The sequence below is a fragment of the Belonocnema kinseyi genome, chromosome 2 (assembly GCF_010883055.1).
Source record: "Belonocnema kinseyi isolate 2016_QV_RU_SX_M_011 chromosome 2, B_treatae_v1, whole genome shotgun sequence".
NCBI classification, from domain to species: domain Eukaryota; kingdom Metazoa; phylum Arthropoda; class Insecta; order Hymenoptera; family Cynipidae; genus Belonocnema; species Belonocnema kinseyi.
In genome coordinates this window covers 134,244,490-134,264,292 of record NC_046658.1, presented here as the reverse complement: position 1 = coordinate 134,264,292, position 19,803 = coordinate 134,244,490, and the positions used below count along the sequence as shown (strand labels likewise).

Sequence of the window (19,803 nt, the reverse complement as noted above, 5' to 3'; positions counted from 1 at the left end):
CTTTTTTCCTCACTGTAGTGACGGTCCCATGTCTTACTTTGACTCGTCTTCTCTACTTGAACAGTACTTACACAGACAATCTCAAAATTCATCTAGGCTTTGTAATCATATAAAAAATGGAACCAAAGAGACCTATTATGGAGACCTTTATGGAGAAACCTAATCGTCTGTAAAAAAACTGATTAGGTAGAAAATGTTTATTGAACAAATTTTTAATGGATTTTTGTGTTTTAGTTTAAATTTCCAAATCAAAACTGAAAGCCTTATTTAATTTTAATGGTTGTGAGCTACATTAATTTCTTGAAAGATTCTTTACAATCTTATATGGTTGGCTTTTGTTTTCAAATTTTTGTGCAGAAACATAATTTCAAATATATATATATATATATTCTTTAAACCTGCTGCCTCCCTTCTCTCTGTTTCTCAGACGTGCCCACTGTTTTCTAACTTATTTTATCACCACTAAGCTCTCAAAGATATAAAATGTTTTACTTAAACCAACAGGAAAAATAGAAAACCAGGTCAGCTTTTGAAGAAATATAATCAATTATATTCAATTTCGAGACGTACTACTGACAGAAAACTAATTTACAAGCCATTTCTTGTACAGATGAGAAAAGATAATTGAAAAAACGAATAAAAAACTCTGTTATTCTCCAATTAGTTGTGTCTACATTTATGATTTTCTCGAATTATTGCATTTATTCTGAAGAATTTTTATCCTTAGAAAGCTTGAAACATCTACAAAAATTATTTAGTCATTCCTCTAAATTAATTTTTTTTATGACGGTTCACAAAACATAAGTTATCGCCTACAGAACGTTAATTCAAAACCTGTGAAAATTTGAAAACAGTTTTATAACTACGAAAAAGAGTTACTTTCACAAAACAATTTTTAAGTTTTTACTATGAACTCTATCTCCTGATACTAAATAATTTATCAATCATGCAATCAAATAGTCGAACATTCACTTAATTTTTTTCATTCACTGCATAATTACATAATTAATTTGTTTAGTTTTTCTTTTGTAACCAAAAAATAACAATTCACTTCCGGTAAAAGAGCGTTCTACATAGGAAGGGTCAAAGTTGCATGGTCATAAATCGTGACCTGTAGGGGCTAAAACATTTTTATTTATCCAAACAGTCAACATTCACACTGGCAAAAACAAGACATTTTTTTACGATACTAGTATCATCAATCGTGCTCGCGCGTAGGTTTTTGATTTGAAAGAAAAAATAATTTTTGTGTTTTGACGGTTTATTAACTATAATTCTCTTAAAAATCTTGAAGAAATTGACAAAGAGGTTTTGAAATTATCAGTATGTGAAATCAAAAATTTCAACAACAAAATAATTCTTTAACCAAATAGTTTATTTTTCAAACAAAAAAGATTAATTCTAAACAATATATGTAAAAGTTGATACTTATATCAAACAAGATTTTTATTTTAAATTTAAAAGTGCTTAATTAATTCAAGAAAGACGAATTTGGAACGAAATAGTTTAATTTTAAATAAAAAAGTTTAATGTTCCTCTGCAAAGTTTAATTTTTGACCAAGAAGACTCATTTTTTGCCAGAAAAGACAAAATTTCAACAAAATAATTAAACTTTCAACAGAATACATCAATTTTAAACTAAAGTTATAAACGAGAAATATAATTTTTAATATGAAAACTGAAACAGACTTGAACGTGAAATTAAGGTAAGAATTCTATTATAAGAAGAATTCTTGACAAAATAGTTGAATCCCCGTCCAAAATTATTCTCATTTTGAGCCAAGCAGTTGTAATTTTAATTTAAAAATACAACACGAAATTTGTATCAAAGAAGATAAATTTTTAGACCAAAAAGACGACCTTTCAACAAAATTGCCAAATTTCCACCCACAAAATATTTTTCAGTCAAAACTGAAAGAAAATTTGAGGAAAATTATAATTTAAAGGAAAAAATAGTTTTTAATACGAAATGAAAGTATCTAGCAACGGTTTATTTTTTCGAATTATTTCCTTTCTTATTATGGAGTTGTATAAATATCATTTTCCAAAGTTACTTTAAAATATGTGTGTAGGACTTTTTGAAGCTCAGAAAAAATTTAATAGAAGTTTATAAATTTTTGAATGTTTTGAAATATTTTGGATCTCTTGAAAACATCAAAAAATCTTAAATATATATTAAAATTACTCAAATTATTCCTGAAAATTTCTTGAAATCTTTGGCATAAGATTTTGATAATTTTGAAAGTCTTCCGTAATCTCAAACATTTTTTTTATTATCTTAAAACCTTTAAAAATATTTAAAAAAAGAAACTTTAGACTTTTATTTCGAAATTTTCAAAAATCGAAATTTTATTAAAAATTTTTCGAAATCTTTTCCAGAAAAGAATTCAAAATCATTAAAAATCTAAATTTTTCCTTTCAATGTCTTGAATTCCTTTCAAAAAATCATTTTGATTTTTTTTTTAATTATAATACTTCAAAATATCTTCTGAAATAGTTTAAAGTTTTTATAATATTTTTTTAAATCCTAGAAAAATTACCACAATGGTTTGTTATTTTCTGATATTTTTAAAAACCTTTAACGCTAAAAATTAATGTTTCACAATAAGACTGAGAATAAAATCTAAATCAGTTTGAATTTTTCCAGAAATGTTGACGTTCGGCACTGGCATTTAGATAACTTATTAATCTTTTTCAGTTTTGCAATATTACAAGATTCGCGAACAAATCGAATCAATTGAAAAGATATTTCGAAGTTTTTCAGCATTTTCTAAAATCAGCTGAAATTTGAAAAAATATTGATTTATTTATTATAGATATTATATCATAATTTTTCATTATATGGTTCGTTCAAACTTTTTCTAATATTTTTTTTTTATTCTTTGAAAATTAACAAAATGGTTTGCTAATTACCAAAATTCTGTGAAACCTTTAATGCTTAAAATTATTTTTTTCCAATAAAACTGATAATAAAATTTAAATTATTTGAAATTTTCTAGAAATTCTAATTTTGGCACTGATATTTTGATAAATTAAATTAAGAATGAATTTGAAAAGATTTCAAAATATTTCACATAATTTACTAAAATTTTGAAAAGAAATTTTAGGTTTGTAAAGAAATATTTTTCAATTTTCGCAAGATGAACAGATTCAAGAAAAATAAAATCATTTATAAAGATATGTGGAAGTTGTTAAAAAATTTTCTAAAATAATCTTAAATTTGAAGAAAAAAATGTATTTATTTATTTTATATATTATATTATATATTTTCGGTCCCGTTATCGATAATGTATCCGTAATTAATGTTTCTTATCTCTTTGAAAGAGTGCAAAATTTTACAAATTATAGTATGTCAGAAAAATGTAAAGAAAAGTTTTATTTCTCAATCTTAAATAATATTTCTACAGCTGAAATGTTCTCTTTCATGAATAATGTTTGAAAACATTTCGAGATCAATGATATCATCCAATAAAATTACCTGGAAATTTCAATTGACTAAATTGGTGGTACAGGTAATTCCTAATCACTGTTAATAGATAAAATTTAAGTATTAATTATAGTTTTTGTACCAGCATAATTAATCAATTAATTAATTTCTAAATTTATATATAGCCGAGAACTTTTCATATAATTTTTCCTAGAAACGAAAACAAATCTGCATCTGGCTAGATTTGAACCAAGAACACGCCTCTATTCGACAATATTCAAAATCATATTAAAATTCGGTGAATTTACTCAGATTTAAATTAATCATGAAAATTTCACAGATGCAAACACGCGTCACCTTGTGGACATTCGAGAAAATTTTTTCTGTGGTCTTAGTGGCGTAATTAGTTCTTGGAATAGTGGCGTTCTCGGTTCAAATCCGGGCCAAAGCAGATTTTTTCTCGTTTCTCCAGACAATTTTTTAATCAGTAATCATTAAAATCTAACATCAGAAATTAATTATTAGATAAATACACAGACTTATTTAATATTGTCAAGGGGATAGGAATACAAAATTTTGTATTGTTTACAGAATTTGGTCAAAATTTTAGGAACATAATTTTAGAACTTCTAAACAAAGAATCATTCATAATTTAAACATTATCTTTAAAAAATAAATTTAGTGAATTAAAATTTCTCATTTGAAATTTAGAAAAAGAAATTAAAAATCTTTTTTAACGTCCAATAATCAAGTTAATGTGAAAATTCCCGAAAATAGAACCCAGAGTCTAACGAACAAATTTAGACAACCACCATAAAATGTTTCCATTGCCATCTAAAAAAAACTTTTTCCCTTTTTTCCTCCTTAAAGAAGAGAAGAAAAAAGTCGTTTTTCTTTTGGAAAACAATAAAAAAGAGAGAAAAAAATTAGAAGACAACCAAAAAAATCCCCTTCCTTCTCTTTTTTTTCCGTTCTTTTTTCGTCTTTTCTATTTTTATTATTATCAAATCACAATAAAAAAAACATTTGTTTAAAATATTTTTACCAACATTTCGGCATTCATGTAGCACCCTTATCAAGGCAAAATAATTTTTTTTAAATAAGAATAAATTAAAAAATGAATAAATTCAAATAAAAATAAAATAAAATTTTCAGCTGACAGGAACAGCACCGCAACCACAATGCTCTCTCGCTAAAACCTAAGAATCAACATCCGAAAATCAAGTGAAAGGTCATTTTTCTTTCCATTTTTTTATTTTGTATCCAAGAGGAAAACGAGTTTTTTCTTTTCTTCTTAGGGATTCTTCACAATAACTTGATTATAGGACGTCTTTTGAATTTTCACTTGATTCTTAGGTATTGATTCTTAGGTGTCAGCGAGAGAGCAGAGTGGTTGGGGTGCTATTCCTGCCGGCTAAAAATTTTATACAAATGTTTTTTTTAAAGTGATTTGATAACAATAAAAATAAAACAGACGACAGAAAGAAAGAAAAAAGAACAAAAAAAAGAGGATTTAGTTGGTTGTCTTCTCATTTTTTCCCCCTCTTTTTTACTTTTTTCCAAAGGGAAAACGAATTTTTTTCTTTTCTTCTTTATGGGAAAAGACAGAGGAAAAAGTTTTTTTCCAGATTGCAATATGAAAATTGTATAGTGTTTATCTCAATTTTTTCCTTAGATTCTTGGTTCTATTTCCAGGAATTCTTCACAATTCTCATTTTCAAATTTCAATTGAAATAATTATAGATAATTTTGGTGGTTGACTTAATTTTTTCGTTAGATTCTTGGTTCTATTTTCAGGAATTCTCTACATTTTTAATTTGGAAATTTCTATTAAAAAAATTATAGAAAATTAAAAATAACGAAAAGAGCCACTAGAAGCAATTTCACGCAGTATCCTGCCAACCAGAAAGTCAACAACAATGACTAGGGGATTTAAAAAAAACTCATCGCAAAAATTTTGTTTGTGGTACCTTAAATTAGCCCTGTAATAATACTTATTTTCACAGTGCTTAATTCTGGCTCAAAATTTAATTCTAAATTTATCTCTTGTATTAAAATATCGGAATCCTACAATTTTTCATGGAATGATGAATATTGTCTGATGAGGTTTTGCTTTCTTTTGCAGAAAAATTGCTTTGGTGATAATCCTGACGAGGGCAGGCTTAGACCTGGATCCAAAAGCCTTAAAAAGCATGAAGATAACTGTGCCAAAGTTAGGCTTGATACCTTGGTTCGTAGAAGCAACTGTAGTGGCTGTGCTAACAAGGTACTTATTGGGCCTGCCATGGGTATGGGGTTTCCTACTTGGTAGCATCATAGCTGCTGTGTCTCCGGCTGTGGTGGTTCCCTGCCTCTTCCGCCTACGCGGCAAAGGTTACGGCGTGGCTAAGGTAATTTCCGATAATTTATGGCTATAACATCCAACCTTAATGTCATTCCCTTTATTCATAATTAATATACGCGCCAACCGGTTAAATTAAAAACTCACACATTCATCTCAAACTCTGCAGAGGTTTTTCAGGAGAATAGAAAAAATTATCCCTTGGAACTGCACGGTAAACCGACCATTACTAGTAAAGTTACGAAAAGCTAACCATAAATACTTATTTTCAATTATTAATTTGGAATTCTTAGTCAAAAAAAGCCTTAAAATAAGTGGCTAACACGTTATTTCATAGATTTGTCTTTGATAGACAAACAGTATTTGATAGATGCTCATAATGTTCTTTTGAGTTTTCGCGAGTCTAAATATAGGCCCTATTTTGACACTCTTCACGCTAATATTTGTAGGGGCTAAGGCTGTAAAGTAGAGAATATTCTTATACAATTTTTGCCCCTACTTTAGTGCTCTTATGGGTACAAATTTCCAAACCTTCCATTTTGCGCGTCAAAATAGAGGCTCAGTTTTTGTTTCTAATTTAACGCCCCGAGTCAAAATATAAGCTCTACTTTGACGCTTCAAGTGGGCACAAAATTTGGCGACGTCGTTACGACATCGTTACGACATCTTTACGACACCCTATGTCTATGTCGTTTCTGTGTCTTTACGATATCGTAAAGACATCGTCAGATCATATAACTTATTTACGATATCGTAAAGACATCTTAACGATATGGACATAGGATGTCGTAAAAATGTCGTAAAGATTTCGTAACGATGTCGTAAAGACGTCGACAACTATTGTGCCCACTGGGTAGCCACTCCTGAAGAAATTTTCATTCAATTTTGCTCCTGTACCACAAAAAATAATTCCAAATTAGTAACCACAAATTCTTAAGAAATAGATTTCCCCTTCAGGCAATTTTCTTTTGAATTCAAGAATCACAAAATTGAATGATTTTAGTTTAAAAAATTAGAAAATAGGACAATGTCAAAACCTTAAAAAATGAATATTTTAAGATTAGATCATTGGAAATCTTTTATATTTAAAAACGTTCGAAATGAAATAATTAAAAATTGCAAACTTTTGAATTTAAACAATTATAAATTCAAAGTGACCAATATTTGGTGATTTTATATTGAAAACTAAATTGAATCATTCGAAGTTGAAGTTTCTGAAATGTTAGAATTTAAAATTGTTATTACAGAACAAAAGTATAGTTTGACCTTCAAGCTAATTAGGCGAATTGTTATAAAATCAAAGAATGAAATTAATTATACTAAACAAGCTTTCAAACTAAACAATAATTTTAAATGATAAATATTAAAAATGAAAAAAAATCTACTCCAGAACCTTGAAATTGCTAATTAAAGTTTCTCAAATTCAACCAATTTTCTTCAAATTTTAAGCACATGAAAAAAAGTATAATTTTCTTTCAAAAACAACATATTTTCCTCTCGAGAAATTCTGCGATTTCAAGTGTAGGTCCTTGCTGATTTCAAATGGATTTGGTCAGCGACACTTGTTAAGTTGTTAAAATAATAATAAATCGTTTCTTCAAAATCCCGAAATATTCACTAATATTCTGACATATTCCAGTTCCCTTTGCGCTCTACAAGTTTTTGAAGATTCCAAATTATTAAAAATGATTTTTAAAAATCTTAAAAAATTTAATATTTTAATATTTTAAAAAATGTGAAGAATTTAAAATACTTTTTATGAGTTCAAAAGATTTTTAGTCATTTTGAGGGATTTTATGGCATTTCAATCGATTTAATATAGTTTAAAATTTTTTAAAAATACAAAAGAGTTTAAGGATCCTCACGTAATTTAAAAATATTTTTGTGTATTTAAAGAGATTTTTAGGAGTTTTAAGGGATTTGACGGGAGTTATTTGATTTAAATTTTTTTTAAGTTTATAATAGAATTCCACAGTTTTCGAATTATCTAAAAGAGTTCAAGATATTTTTAATGAATTTAAGGCATTTTAAGAAATTTACAAGAATTTTTAAGGCATTTCGGTGAATGTATTATTATAAACGTTGCAACATTTTTTACAGAATGGGTCACAAAAATTTGCAGATGGCCTTGCAGAGCTGTAATTTATATTTCGGATTTTTTTGCATACCTCAAGCTAGGCTAGCCGAGAGGATTTAGGCGTTAGGATTGTTTCAAACTTATAGGGTTCGAACCCCCGCGGCGAATAAAAAGTTTCATGGCGTGCGATGATAAATAGTGTAGTAATTTTGTAATAGTAAATAATGGTGTCCTTAAACATGTGAACAAATATTAGAGTATAATAGTAATAATATAATAATACAGAAAATTAATTTCTTTGTGGCGAAGATTCGGTTATGATTTTAAAGAACTTATATGTATAGTTTCGGAACTAGTTCAACGTAATGTAAAACAAAGACGATTATAACTTTTATTAAACTACCCAGCGTATCTTCTACGATAAGATTAGTTCCATAAAATTTCAAGGACATTTTATTCCGTGTGAAAAAAAAACTTGAAACATTACGCAAATGTCAGTATGTCTTCTTCTTGCTCCATTTTGTTAATTTTTCGTCAAATAATTTTATTCTATACATGAAGTTAGAGTGTGGAGCGATAAATTAGAAACAAAAAATAAGTCTCTATTTTGACTATTTTATAAAACGTACAGCTGTGTAAGGTGGTCTGCGAATTTTTGTGACCCATTCTATAAAAATATTTTCTACGCTTATAATAATATATGTACTAAGATTTTAGATTTTAGAAAAATTACATAATTATTAGTGTATGTTTTATGTGCGTAAACAAGATTTAAACTAAATCCAAAAATATTTCAAGATAGTTTAAAAGATTTAAAAAAATTCAATATATATTTTCAGAAGTTTAATCAATTTTAAAGTATTTCCACAAATTTCTGAAGATTTCAAAAGATTTAACAAACTTTAAAGAATTAAAGAACATTATTTATATTTTAAAATGATTTTAAAATGTTAAAACTCATTTAAATTTTACAAAAATTTCTTGAAAATTAAAAAAAATTACTTAATTAAAATCCCTTAAATTCATTAAAAATGTTTGAACTCTTTTAAATCATTTGAAATGTTTTGAAATTCGATTATAAACTTAAAAATTTTGGTAATAAAATAACTCCCGTTAAATCCCTTCAAACTACTGAAAATCTTTTTAAATACATAAAAATATTTGTTAAATACATGAAGATCCTTAAACTATTTAAAATTTTTTTTTTAATTATTTAGAATGCTTTGTAATATTTTTAGTTCCTTTACAGACTCTTTAAATGATATTAAATCGATTGAATTGCCACAAAATCCCTTAAAATCACTAAAAATCTCTTGAACCCATAAAAAGTATTTAAAAGTCTAAAATCTCTTGAAAATTCTTATACTTTTTGGAATTCTTACCAAAACTTTTTAAATTCTTTAAAATTACTTAAAATATTTTCAAATTAATTCATAAACTTTAATCTTTTTTAATTTAAAAGAATTTTTAAATCCCGTTGAATCAATTTGAAATTCATTAAAATCCTTTCAAATACTTAAACATTGACATTTTTGACATTTTTTACAATTATCTTAAATGATTTGGAATCATAACAAACTTGTAAAGCGCAAAGGGAATTTGAGGAATATGTCAGAATGTTCGTGAAGATTTAGGGATATTTCGAAATATTTTCGAATATCAAAAATATTTGAAATTATGAAGAATATCAAGAATACTAAGAATATTGAAATAATACGCGGACGGGGGTATTCAGTGAATGTATCAGGAATATTGGAGTGATCGACCTCTTGGCATATATAAATAAATTTGTTTAAAAATAGGACATTTTGAAGAAGCAGTTTTTACATTCTCATTAGAGAAGGTATTCGATTTGTGTAAAATTTGACCCCCCCCCCCCAGTTTTTGTCAAAAATTCACGTTTTGAAACCTCTTGAATACGAAAAATAGGTTTTTACGAATGTGACTGTCTTTATGTCTGTCTGCCTATGAGCACGATTACTTATGAACAAAATAATCTATGAGATTTTCCTTCGATACACTCTTTTAGTGTCCTAATATAAATGCCAAGCTCGTTGGTCAGCCATTTTGGATAAAAATTCTAAAAGTGAGCGTATTTTGAAAGTTTTTGAGACCACATTTTTTCATGATTCAAAAATTCTCTGTACAAATGTTCATAGTACTTGAAAAGTAAAATGTTAATTTTCGAAAGCCCTACAAGATTATCATAACAACTTTTTGAATTTTTTCGAAAAATTTCTAATTCAAATTTTGATCAAACAAAAAGTAATAAAAAATTGAATTTTGTTGTGAAACTATGCAAGGTAGAAAAAATTATGAGGCAAACATTATGCACCTAAAAAATATCAAAAAATTTGTTATGAATCACTTTTTTGTAGGACACAATTTTTAATAATGGTTTTTTATATGATTGCTAGTTTCTATTTTAATCGTGAATAGCAACATTAAAAAAAATACTTTTTTGGTAAAATGACACAAGGTATAAGAGAAAGGTTGTTTAACACAAAAAAATCTTAAATTTTTTCAGAAATAATTTCTTGATTAAACGCGTGGTTTTCGTTTTAATCGTAAAAAATAACATTATAAATAATGAAATTGACTGTTTGGAGAAACGGCACAAGACAAATAAAAATATTCATAAGGGCGTATGTTCCAAAACGTAGTTACAAAATTCCCTTTACCTATTTTTTTCATACGACAGGCCGTTTTTTTAACTTTTAGCATACCAAAATTTACAAGTTTTTTTTTTAGTTTCCAAAAAGGCTTTTTTCTCATTTATATTTTTAAATTTAAAACATGAAAAATAAACAAAAATTATGATTCAAAGAATTAAAAGCGCACTTTCTAAATCAAGGAATTTGATACGCAACCATTCTTTCAAAAATTAAAAACGTAGAAGCCGTAGTAGAACTTAGTTAAACTAACCACTTTAAAAATAAATCAGTTATACATTTTGTACAATTATAATTTAATAAATTCAAAAATGAGTTTAAAATTAATTAGGGAAAAAATAAAAAAGCTTCCAAAGAATTTGATCAAATGCCTCCAAATTTAGGGTGAGTTTTAAAGACTTTAATATGAATGAAAGACAAATGTTAACAAGCTTTATCGAATGAATAAAATTGAGTCATTTAGCAGAATGTAAAAAAATTTAGGATAAACTAATAATAATTTAGGGTGAATTCAAAATGATTTGCAAAAAATATTTTTTTTAAACGGTACAATGAAATTTCGTCTGTTTTAATACCAATACAAGTTACGAGTTATAATAATATACATTAATGGGAATGATATAAAATTTCAGGGATAAACTCGAGTGCGAAGCGCGAGATATGTGATTAGAATGTGTTCGTTAAAGCCAAAGGAGTTTTAACAACAGAGAATTCACAATCATTAAATTATTGTTGTCGATACTTTTACCTTTAGATTTAAATAGTCTATGCAGAAAAGTCGAGCACGTAGCGCGAGTTAAATACATTATCGAGCGCGAAGCGCAAGAACCAACAGTCGCGCGCTCAAACTTGCGAGTATATTTTTATGACCATCGGCGATCTTATTGATAGTGGTTAAAAATAAATTGTAATCAACGTTGGTTTTTTTGGAGAATCACGTACGAATAACAATCATGGCTGACCGAATCCATTTAAAATCAGCAGGGACCTACATTTGAAATCGCCGTATTTCTCGAGAGCAATTTTTTATTATTTAATTTTGAATGCTTTTAGGTAAAAATAATTTTCAGTGGTCTAATATTAAAATATTTAATTTTTAAGGTTTCGACATTGCCCTATTTTCTAAATTTTTATTCTGAAACCATTCAATTTCGTGATTATTAAATTCAAAAGAAAATCATGTGAAAGGAGAATCTATTTCTTCAGAATCTGTGCTAACTAAAGTGGAGTTATTTTTTGTAGTACAGGAAAAACTCAATACAAAAAATGTGTATCTTTTTTACCTTTTTCTTTTTACGTTTCTTCTCGTTTGTTTAATACCTTTTTTGGAGGGTTTCGGATCTGAGTTCTTTATAACTATCTTTAAAATCTTAGCGCTGGTTTGCATTTTTCCTTTTGCTTGCAGCCACCAGATTAGGGCAAACTTCTTTCCTCTTGAAGACATTTTGATATTATCATTTTAATATTTATTATTTAAAACCAATTAAACGGTTGCTTTCACAAACTGTAGTGATGGAATTTTAGAAAAAAAAAAAAAACAAGAAAGTATCTATCACGAGGGTGCAGGTGTCGAGGCAACCCAGTGGGCACAACATTTTGCGACGTATTTGCGACATCTTTATGACATCCTATGTCTATGTCGTTTCTGTGTCTTCGCGATATCGTAAGGACATCGTCTATTCATACGACTTATTTACGATATCGTAAAGACACCTTAACGACATAGACATAGGATATTGTAAAGTTGTTTAAAGATGTCGTAACGATGTCGCAAAGACGTCGCCAATTTTTGTGCCTGCTGGGAACGACGCCACTTATTTTGTGCGTTAATATTTAAGAGCGTTAAAAGAGAATTTAAAAATTGTATAGAGAATATTGAGCTTTAAAGGAGGCATAAGTAAAACTCGAGAATATAGAGGCAAGATCTACAATGTAGGGACTGAAGCTTATACAGAAGAAAAATACAATTATAATATATATTTAGGAGTGGCTACTCAGTGGGCACAAAATTTGGCGACGTCTTTACGACATCGTTACGACATCTTTACGACAACTTTACGACATCCTATGTCCATGTCGTTTCGCTGTCTTTACGATATCGTGAAGACATCGTCAGATCATGCGATTTATTTACGATATCGTAAAAACACCGTATCGACATGGACATAGGATTTCGTAAAGTTATCGTAAAGATGTCGTAACGATGTTGTGAAGACGTCGCCAAACTTTGTGCCCACTGGGTATGTAGGAGCTAGTAGAATATGCAGCTGCAAATTAGGGACGGACAATACTTCCACTTGGAGCGTCAAATTTGTGCTTATATTTCGACTCTAGTTATTATACATTATTTGATAGATAGATAATAAAACTCAAAAGTAAATTTTGACAACAAAATCGTCATCAGAGATATTGCTTAAACAGTTTCGGAGTAAAAAAAAAATATAAACCATTTTGTTACCTGCTCAGCAGGATAACTTTTTAATACTCAGGCGTTTATTTGTGATTAGAATCTATTATTTTATTCATTAATATTATTAAAAAAATAACTTCATCGTTTTACTGTCGTAATTCGTGCGATGCAGTGATACCTCGTATATCTGCGCATGCGCGAGGATCAGGTGTGCTGGCTTCCTTATTATTTCCTAACCTCCGTTTGCAAATACAATTTCTCTCAGTCCATCTTTTTTTTAAAATAATTTAACACATTACTCAGATTCGAAGAAATATCGTATATGTTACAGACTGTATGATAAAAACGTATATAGAATATTTGGAATATCTAAAGTGAGAAATACAGGCACAAGAATACCCAGTGACCACAAAATTTGGCGACGTCTTCACGACATAATTACGACATCTTTACGACATATTTACGACATCTTTACGACATCCTATGTCAATGTCGTTTATGTGTCTTTGCGATATCGTAAAGATATCGTCAGATCATAAGACTTATTTACGATATTGTAAAGACACCTTAACTACATGGACATAGTATGTCGTAAAAATGTCGTAACGATGTTTTAAAGACGTCGCCAAGTTTTTTGCTCACTGGGTACATACACTTACAATTATATAGAAAAGATGACGTATTCTGTTTTGGACTTCTAATTTATTACGGTGCCTTACTTATCTTTGAGAAAATTATCTAGAATACGTGGTTAAATATTTAGTTCTTCCTAATTTGCATGCGTTACAGCTTTTAAACTTTTTGTAAGCTCGCGCTCTTTTTCAACAAACTCCTAACCTCTAATCCGATTTCCTTATTTAATGTTCTAATTGAATTATTATTTCGTATTTTCAGAAATGCCACTTTCATATTTAAAATTTTCAAATGTGACACAATAAACTTTGGTCATTAAATATGAAATTTCTAATGATATTCGAACTACTTTTTTCGTTTAAAAATTCAACTATTATTCTTAAATTTAAATATTGAACTGCTGCAAATCCTGCAGTAGACTGAAAAATTCAATATTTTCATTTTTCTATATATATTTTTTAACCAATGGTATGAAAGAAGGAAGAACATAATATCAATATAACAACATTGTCATATAAGCAATACAATATAAATATTGACATGTTCTTATATTGTTTTTATGATGTTACTTTTTTAATCCCATTGGTTGAAAAATATTTAAAAATTCAGACATTTTATTTTGCAGACTACTCCAGAAATTACAGCGGTCAATATTTAAATTGAAGGGGAAATATAGGGGAATTTTTCTATGGAAAATATAATATTTTTAAGTATATAATGTTTTTTTTAAACACAAAATTATTATCAGCAAAAAAGTTGAACTTTTATTCAGAAAGATAAATTTTAAACCAAACATGTAGAAACAAGTATATGTTTTCAACTGTTGGTAAATTAAAATGAAGTAATTTCTTCAGGAATTTTCAAAATTAATTGATCCACTGATAGATATAAGTGTCTCACTCACTCACAGTGAAATCCCACTGACTCAAATTGAGATAACAAGTTCTTGTCACACTCGTAGCGAAGCCGACTGTTTAAAAACACTTTTCTCCTCAAATTATTATTGTACAAATTGTTGAAACATATCCAATCTGTTTAAATTTTTTTTCTACTGCATCATTAAAATTGAGATGCAAAATATGCATGCCATTTTTTGGAAACAAACGCGTTGTGTGCTTGCCACCAAACGGACTAATTTTTTTATATGTGAACACATTTGAAAAGAGTTCTTTTGCGTACTGACGCAAGGTTCCTACTTTACCGCAATAGAGAAGCTTCCATCTGTAGTGGTTCGTGTTCGGGCTAAATTTTCTGGAAAAAAGTGGTTCGTGTCTTTGCTAAACTTCGAGAACATTTCGGATGGGTGCTGATGACGTTAAGATTGCGCAACAGTCTCGATCCAAATTCCTGTAAACAGGTTCAAGGTTATTGTGAGAAAAAAGGATGATTTATTGCTTCTTGATAGATAATAGATTCGTTAAAGACGCAAAAGCTGCAGGCTATGTTTCCAGAATATTCTTAATGACGTTATCAAATTTTTACTACGCAACAAAGAGGGAGATATTTTAGTAGATAATTAGAGGAAAATGATCTGCAGCATGTGTATGTTAGAGAGAGAAAAGAGAGAGGTGAAGAGAGGGATGTTTGAAACAAACATTTTAATTCTAAAATAATTTTCTAAAATTTTCAATATTTCAGACGGGTTTGCGACTGAGCAACTTTAGACCATTTACAAATCTCAGCATATTTCAGCGAATGAATTCAACTATATAAAATTTGTTTATGATCTTCTCCTTCTCCTCCTCCTCCTCCTCCTCCTCCTCCTACTCCTGCTCCTCTACCTACTCATTTCCATCCTTCTTTTCCAGCTTCTCTTTCTTCACCTCCTCTATACAATAAATCAGCTAAATTATTATTAGAGTTGACTGTAAGAAAGGTTGAATTCTTTTTTCACATAATAGAATAATCTGCTGAAAAGATTCAATTTACTGACTTAAAAGAATTAAATCGAATTCAAGGACACTGTGAATCAAACATTGAAAATTACATAGTGAAATATTGACTACGTATATTCAAACCAGCTATTATATATAAAAGCAAAGGATCTTGTTTTTTTTTCTTAGAACAAACTTTTTCAAAAATTTGAAATAAATATACCCATTTAAAGGGGAAAGGATTTTAAGTTACCAGAGTAATGAATCTATAGTTGATTCAACTATTCCAACTAAGTAAACGCAAGTTTCTTTGACTAAAACGAGAACCTGGGTTAGCAAAGATTATCCTAGAGTGCGCCACAATCAGATAAGCTGATTTTTTATTGGTGCTTCTAGTTGTAAATAGAGGATGATGATGAAGATGATGAGGAGAAGGAGGAGGAGGAGAATACGAAAAAATAACAATTTAGTAACTACTGAAAAATATGAGATTTAGATGTAAAAGTGCTGTATTCTACGCTGAGCTTGATAAATCACCATCCTCATACATCAACTTTATTTAAGTCTTAAAATCAATACTCAATAATGAAGAAATCTGATGCAATAAAAATGCTTATCGTGAAGTGACATCTAGTGATATCTTTACGTCATCTTTTAAGTAACAATGCATGCAAGTCACAGTGAATATTATTTCTGTACTAGGCCGCTGTGTGGCGTATTAGGTGCGACGTCTTCTCACAAGAGAAATCAATTATTAAAAAATATAAATGAGAACCAACTGACTAAATCTTCTGTTGCATAAGCTAATCTTCTAAATTACAATAAATTCATGTGAGGAGAATCAATAAATGCAAATAAATTTTTGCAAATTAAATTTATATAACTTAGTTCATTACAATAGACATTTAAATTATATATCGAATATTAAAACTTACTGCTTATTTTTTACAGTGGTGTTGCTATTTCATTAATGTTAAAAAAATATTGATGATAGGGAATCTTGAATAAATAATTTCAAAGTGTTAATTTTATTACGTTTAACTAGTTACTAACCTAAAAAGAATTATTCAACAATACCAACCTCTCGCATTTATATTTATATTTATAATATCCTGCTCATGATTCTTGGCCAAATAATACTATTTCTCATGTCTTTTTAAATTATCAAGCCTTGAATAAATTAAAGAACAATTTGAACATGTGGAAGCCATCTTGTCACTGACACAGTAAAACTGGCTGTTCATTCATGAAATCGGAGTTTATATCCTCCTCCTCACCTCCTCATCCTCAACACCTCCAACAATTTGTCCAAATTCATTAAAATATTTATAACCTATTGAATAAAATCCCTAAAAAAGTTATGAATTTTATTTTTAAACGTATTAAAAATGTACAAAAACAATACTATTTCCATGAGTGTAAGGAATTTAAATTATACAAGGCTATAAAAGTTATGCGGAAAGTTTTGCAATACAAAAAAATGGCAAATTTTACAGCAGTTTATTTCCAGATATTTCAGAGTGTCAAACTGGGCACCTAGTTAACGTCGAACTTAACAGAATATTTCTAATTGTGTCTTATTATAGTTAAATATGAATAAAATTTACGTTTCTAATTTCATTTCCGGATCCATGTCTAATTTAATTTTTAAGACTGCTACATTAATAGTAATACTGTGTGTATGTTGAATGACTGATAATTTGTAAAAGCAAAAATTGAACGAAAAAGACCGATGAGTGAAGAACTGGGGGACCGTAGTTTCATGGACTTCGTTTTGGCGGCGGCGCATCACTCACGACGCAGGTGAGTGGGGGTTGCGTAACGAGGATCGTTTTTTCGATGCCAGTGGGAGGGGGCTTCGCGTGATTGGTTCGCGTTCGCTACATAAAGTATACAAGCGTGTAAGGATCATCAAAACCACACTTGCACTTCGTTGTACGAGAAAGCCTCTTAACATTCTTACAAGGATGCGCGACTGGAAATTCGAAGCATTTTCACAGCTGAGGTTAGAATGACCAGTCGAAAATTTAATACTTTAACCAAGGCCCTACAAAACTTTATACAAATTTTTAATTGTTATTGACAAAGTTGTTCAAAACGTTTAAAGAAATTATATGGAAATTTCCATAAAAAACATTCTAGTTGTTTTTTGCGCCCTATCAGAAAAGCATTTTGAGCTAGTTTTCGATCGACCTGAAGAATGCCTAAATGCACAAAACAATCTTCTCCTTACCTTTTAACAAAAGATTGTAACCCTTTTGTTTCGTATATCTATAAATTTCAAACTTTTGAATTATAATTATAAAAGAGCTTCATCTCAAAAACATCTAAATGTGGGTTCTTTTTTAAGCCATTACGCAGTTTAAAATTTGCGTAAATATACCTCATAGTCATTTCTTTTCAAGCCATTTTCTAAGCAATTGTACAATTTTTTAATAGATTCAAGCTTTTCAAAGAATTAAAAATAAACTTCTGGTCCGATCGAAAAACCGAAAATGTCTTCAGATTCGTTTCAAAAATATCTAAAAGCACCTTCTTTTCAACCGCTTTTTTCAATCAAAAACTGTCATTTAATCCAAAACAAAATTTTACTGGTTGAAAATTGAACTATGTTAATAAAATTTGGTTTTATTTTTATTTAAAAATAATTTTATTACGGAAATTTTTACTATTAGACTTTCAGGTTGAAAGTTTGTCCTTTTGGTAAAAAATCCACCATTTGGTTGAAAAAATATTATCTTTTTAATTATAAATTCATCTATTAAGCGAAAAATTAATATATGTTGCTGAAAAATCCTATCTTTTTATGGAAATATTACTTTCTGGAATTAAAAAAATCATCTCTTCAGCTAAAACTTTAAAAATGCCATTAAAAATTAATTTGTTCATATAAAAATTGAACTTCTAATACTGGTAGATTATTAATAATCCTTAGTTGCAAAATTAACAATTTGTTTAAGAATTTATTTAATATTTAAAATTCTTTTTTTGGTACAAATTCAATTTTTTGTATTAAACATGCAAACACTTGACTCTGAGTAGAAGCAATTGATTAAAAATCATCTCTATTAATTGAATTTCAATCTTTTGGGTTGGTGATAATGTAATAATTTTCTTTGAAAGTACGCTTTTTTGTTTAAAATGAATTCTAACTGAAAATTTAAATTACACTATTTCTTTAAAAATCAGCTTCTTAGATGAACATGAAATTATGGTTGAAAATACATATTTACGGATTGAAATTGCAAACGTTTTCTAGAAAATTCACTTTTTTTCGAAATTCCATAATTTGTCTAAATTTTTCTCCTGAACTGAAACATCCTTCTTAGTAGAAAATGTTGTTAGTACAACTATATGGTTGAAAATGAAATTTTTTGGCTTGAAACTTTCTTCATTTTGGTCAAAAATTCTATTTTTGGTTAAAAATTAATTTTTGGACCGAGAATTTATATTTTTTGCAGAAAATTCAACTGTATTTTAGAGAATTGGCCTTTTTCTTTTACCAGTTTAACAATTTTGTTAAAATTCTGTTTATCTCCAGAATGAATAATCGTTTTTTGTCGAAAACTCCATCTCTTTTAGTAGAAATTTGATCTTTTTTTGTTGAATATTTAAATGCTTAGTTCAAAATTAATCTGTTTTGGTTGGATATTTAACTGTTTTTGTTTAAGAGAAAAATATTTTTTAGTTGATATTTCAACTGCTACAATGTTCGTTAAGAATTTGATTTTTTATTTGATCTAACTCTTGATCATTTTATATAATAAATTAATATCTTTCGTGGTAAAATTATACTTTTTGCACCTAAAATTGAATTTTTTTTAATATCAAATTATTAAATTTTTCGTTAAAAATACTCTTTGTGATTTGAAAATTATACTACTTGGTTGAAAGTTGGATTTCGCTTTTAACACTCTTTTTGTGGAAAATTGGACTACTTTCTTAAAAATTTAGATATTATTTAAAAACTCAACGCCCCTGTCTTAAATTTAATTATTTTTCTGAAAATTTGTCATTTTATATGAAGAATTTTACTATATATTACTTTGTTGAAAATTTGTCCTGCTGGATTGAAAATTCTTCGCTGAACTTTCAAAATTCAAGTATTTTTTACTACTACTACTACTGTTTGACCCAAAATTAATTTTTTTTTTTGGAAATTCAACTATTCAGTTAAGAAATCGTATTTCTCAATTGAGAATTTATCGTTTCATTAAAAAGCGCTCGATTTTCTCTGTTTTGTGAGTTAGAATTTTTGGCTGTAAAGTCTGTTAAAATATAATTAAATCGACGAACAAATTTTAACTTTTAAAGGGGGGCATATTTATGACGTCACCGTGGGGGGTTCCAGCTTTGTGCTGATTTGTTG

The 19,803-nt window shown here is 28.3% G+C and overlaps 1 protein-coding gene across 4 annotated transcripts in view; it reads left to right on the top strand.

The window, feature by feature from the left end:
* The window catches only part of LOC117168279 (sodium/hydrogen exchanger 9B2), a 234,645-nt gene that overhangs the window by 104,003 nt on the left and 110,839 nt on the right, over positions 1-19,803 (top strand). For all 4 annotated transcript variants that reach the window (XM_033353796.1, XM_033353794.1, XM_033353795.1 and 1 more), the window contains one exon: positions 5,553-5,817. In XM_033353796.1, coding sequence (XP_033209687.1) covers positions 5,553-5,817 — 265 coding nt within the window. The remainder of the gene's footprint in view (positions 1-5,552; positions 5,818-19,803) is intronic.